Genomic DNA, 4,242 nt, shown 5'->3' with positions numbered 1-4,242 from the left:
GAGATCGCTGGAGAATTACTGGCTGGTGGGCTTTCATAATCTGGCACTGAAAGAGAGCTGAGGAAGAGTATATATAGGGCGAGGCCCAGGTGTAGGAAGTGCAATCAGGAAAGGGGCGCAGGTGACAAGCATGAACATGATTACAATTGTGACATGGCGAGAGGCAGGCAAACGTGATCATTACAGCTGTGGTACATTAAAGTAATGATGGACCACCTACAAACTGAAATTATCAATAAACTTGAGACAATGATATTAGGGTCGGTTAAGAAGGAAGTAGTGGCTGCTCTGAAACAGTTGCTCTACAAAGGTGAGCTATTTGTAATCTTGAGAACGTGGCTAATAAGCATAGTGACCAACTAACTAGCGCTAAAGTGGTGGACACCTTGGGCAAGAAAGGTGAAGACTTGAAGGCACGCATTGGGGGGAAGAATATTAGACTCATGGACCTGCTGGAGGGCTTAAGAGGTCCATGACCCACAAAGTGTATGACAGAACTTTTATGAACTGAGCTTGTTGCAGCTTGAAGAGAAATATAGCCTGGACAAGGCCCACTGTACAGTACATGCAAAACCAAGAGACGGTGAGTCACCACAACCGATAATCATCAGGCTTACGCAGTTTCAAACCAGGAAAACTTTTCTGCTCTGTGCTGAAGAGGCTTCCCCCCTTTTTTTGACATAGATGGCTTCCTTTACCCTCCTCTCAAACCATCTGTCTTCTCGGTCCAAAATATGAACATTTTGGTCCTCAAAGGAGTGTCCCTTATCCTTGAGGTGTAGGTGAACAGCTGAGTCCTGTCCAGAAGAGGTGGCTCTCTTGTGTTGAGCCATGCGTCTGTGGAGAGGTTGTTTGGTCTCTCCAATATAGAGGTCTGGACATTCTTTGCTGCACTGAACTGCATACACCACTCCACTCAGTTTGGGTTTGGGTGTTTTGTCCTTAGGACAACCTCTGCTCAACAACAGGACTCTCAGGCAGAGGTTGGTCCACCCTAAGGACAAAACACCCAAGAGCCAGATGGTTTGAGAGGGGGATAAAGGAAGCCATATATGCCAAAAGAGAGAAACCAACATTAAACAGAGGAGGAGATTTCAGGTTTTAGCTTTCAAAAACATATAATGGAGCTTTAGGCCTGATACCCAGTCAGTTTCACTCCAAGCAACACAAGCACAACAAGGACCCTAACGAGCCTCTATTGTTAGGAGAGTGAGAACAATTTGCAAGCAGTCCAGCTTACATCACATCTCAGCTTTAAAAGCTCAACTCCACACTCTCTATTTCTGAATTGAGAAAGCTCCTCAGTTGAAGTCCAGTTGTTTTTGTTTTTTAACCTTTTTTGAATTTATTTAAACATTCAGCTGAATGGAGACAACAACTCACCAACAAGGAGAAACAGCAACCCATTCCCAGTTGTGTCTAAAATAATTCCCCCTTCCACTTCTTTTTATACTATAAACTACGCCCAAGAACAGGTTTTTTTGCACACAATCAGCTGCAGCAGCTTATCATATCATGATGCCCTGGAACTTTCAGCCTCCCTCAACCCACTTACACAACTGTTCTTTGTAATTGTTTTATCATAAGCTAAGCGTAACCTCATTTCAGCAATCAAATCATTTTAGCAATATCGAAGTTTGTTCATCATTGACTACACGTAACCTCATTTCTTAGCAATCAAAGTATCAAAGATTGATTATATTCTACAGTTTGAACTGCATTTCCATTTATCATTTATACAAGCTTTAACTGTTTGCATCTTTGTAAGAATCCTTTGAATAAAACACGTTATAAAACTGCAATGAGTTTAACAGAAATGAGAAATGAGCACAAACCATATTTTACAATATCTTTGCACTGACTGAACCTCATAAATTTATATTTTCTGGGTTTCTGTGTATAGATTAAACTTTGTTTTATTTCTCTGTATTTTTGGAGAGTTAGAAAAAAAGGAGGTTCTTTTTGATAGTTCTTTATTCTAAAAAAAAGGAGGGGGCAATCTTGACACAAAAACATGTTATTACTTTTAAATTGACACTAATTTACTAAAAGGAAAAGTAAACAAATTCTGGCAACAATGAGATTTAAAATTTTACATAGTCTTTTTTTTTTCTTGGTTACATTTAAACTGTAAACTAATGTTTTAGTCTTGTTGAGCTAAGGGGAACTTGGAAATCTTTCTCCCGCTAAAGGGGGTAAGGGAGGGGGGGGTTTCAAAAAGTTAGACTGCTGCAGTATATGATCATCAGCTTTCTGTGCAAAAAAAACTGAATCAAAGTTTGATCCTTTCTGTAGAACATGTGTAAAATGGAGAGTGATTTACAGAACCAGCTGGGAAAGTTCCACATAAAGATGAAAGGTAAGTGTCTTAAAAACATGGGAGCCTGATGCTGGAGCTGCATTAAACTCTTTCTGTTTACTGTGAAGGTTACTTAAAGGTTGTTGTTGTTTTTTTCACTTATTTGTCAGGTCTTGCTGGATTTGCCAGGTTGTGTGCTGGTGATCAGTATGAGGTTTGTCTCTACTTTCTTTTTAGCTAATTGTCATCAGCCACCACAAAAAAAGGGTTCTGAGTCAATTTTACAAATACTGAGCTAAAATTTGTGTAGTAGTTGCAAAGAGTCATCCACATCATATACTCTAAATTCTAACAGATCTACCGGGAGCTCATAATATCATGAGATTGTGTACATGTTCATTTTCAAGGTTTGACCAAAAGGCTATAAATTTATCATTCCTCAACATAAGATGGCCTTAGTTTAAAACTCTGAGATAAAAGGCTGTGGGTGGTATGTATTCCTTTAAGGGATGTTATGCCTTAAACTGTTTTTATTGCAAGTAGTCAAGGAATCAAATAAAAGGTTCAGGTTACATTTCAGAATCAATTGGCCACCACTATCGTTTTATTTTTTTAATTATTATTTTGAGCCAGTAGCAGATTTGTTTTCCTGCAAAGGACTCAATCTGAAATAGGTGTTGTTACATTTCTGCCAGCTTTGTTGATCACAGGCTTTTTCCATTGCCACCCCAAACCCCCACCCTACATTGTACCATGTTAAACTTAGACTTTATGTGTCTGCATTTAGATTTTCATGAAGTACGGTCGACAGCGATGGAAACTCCGGGGAAGAATAGAAGTCAATGACAAACAAGTGTGGGACAGTGAGGAGATGGTCTTTCTCCCACTCATTAATGAGTTTCTTTCTGTGAAGGTTAGTGAACTGGTTTCTGATTGGTTTGAATTTTGATAAATAAAAACATTCTGACCTGAAACACTTAGTAATGGTACTAATTTTCACTAAGTATTTTTGTAGTTTTACAGTATGAAGGTTTTAACTGAAATAAGCTGAACAAAGTCGCCAATCAAAAAAAAAAAAAAAAAACATCTCTGTGGTTTCCCAGGTGACGGAGCTGAAGAGCTTAGCCAATCACGTTGTTGTAGGAAATGTTTCCTGCGAAACTAAGGACCTGTTTGTTCCACTACCCCAGATGGTGGCTGTGGATATTAATGATCTTGGCACTATTAAACTAAACCTTGAAGTCACCTGGAAGTAAGTCTGGCAGACTGTTGTTTGTAAACTGAAAAGAACTGCAAAGTTTTTTATTTAGTTTTTTTGAACATATGAACACTTTATCTGATGTTTATTATTGATTTTATTTTTTGTGTCTGTCTATTTCTTACCCATTATTTTCTTCCTTAGTCCTTTTGATAAAGATGAATCAGGATTATATCCAGGCACCGTCAATATAATGCAAAGAATTCCCAACCTAAGTCCACCTGGCACCCCTCCTCTTAACAACCATGATGTAAGTTTGTCTCGCTTTTTGTTGTGTAAGTTTTTCAATGTACTGTTTGTTTGAAATGTCTTAAAACAATGAAATAGTATATTTAAAACACTCGATCTGCTATGTATGACAAAAAGAAAAATGACTATTCTAAAAGAAACAGTAAAACAGGCAACAGTGGCCTCCATAATTCTCAAACAAAAAGGTTTAGTACAACCAGGACTCTGACACTGAGCAGTAGAGGTAGAAGGACTAGTAGAGGAACATGCACTGCACAACACCATGTCAACTCCCTGTAAAACAACATGTCAGCTCACTTCACATTAACATGTCAGCTCACTGCACAACACCATGTCAGCTCACTGCACAACACCATGTCAGCTCACTGCACAACACCATGTTAGCTCGCTGCACAACACCATGTCAGCTCACTGTACAACAACATGTCAGCTCACT

At 38.8% G+C, this 4,242-nt stretch overlaps 1 protein-coding gene across 7 annotated transcripts in view; it reads left to right on the top strand.

Annotated features, from left to right (window-relative positions):
• The window catches only part of ripor1 (RHO family interacting cell polarization regulator 1), an 86,695-nt gene that overhangs the window by 60,406 nt on the left and 22,047 nt on the right, over window positions 1-4,242 (top strand). For all 7 annotated transcript variants that reach the window (XM_017433925.3, XM_017433922.3, XM_017433924.3 and 4 more), the window contains 5 exons: window positions 2,296-2,359; window positions 2,470-2,513; window positions 3,087-3,212; window positions 3,403-3,551; window positions 3,702-3,807. In XM_017433925.3, the coding sequence (XP_017289414.1) occupies window positions 2,296-2,359; window positions 2,470-2,513; window positions 3,087-3,212; window positions 3,403-3,551; window positions 3,702-3,807 (489 nt within the window). The remainder of the gene's footprint in view (window positions 1-2,295; window positions 2,360-2,469; window positions 2,514-3,086; window positions 3,213-3,402; window positions 3,552-3,701; window positions 3,808-4,242) is intronic.

The sequence above is a fragment of the Kryptolebias marmoratus genome, linkage group LG11 (assembly GCF_001649575.2).
Source record: "Kryptolebias marmoratus isolate JLee-2015 linkage group LG11, ASM164957v2, whole genome shotgun sequence".
In the NCBI taxonomy this organism is placed as follows: Eukaryota; Metazoa; Chordata; class Actinopteri; order Cyprinodontiformes; family Rivulidae; genus Kryptolebias; species Kryptolebias marmoratus.
Note: the sequence above shows the minus strand (reverse complement) of the source record. Positions and strands in the feature narration are given on the sequence as shown.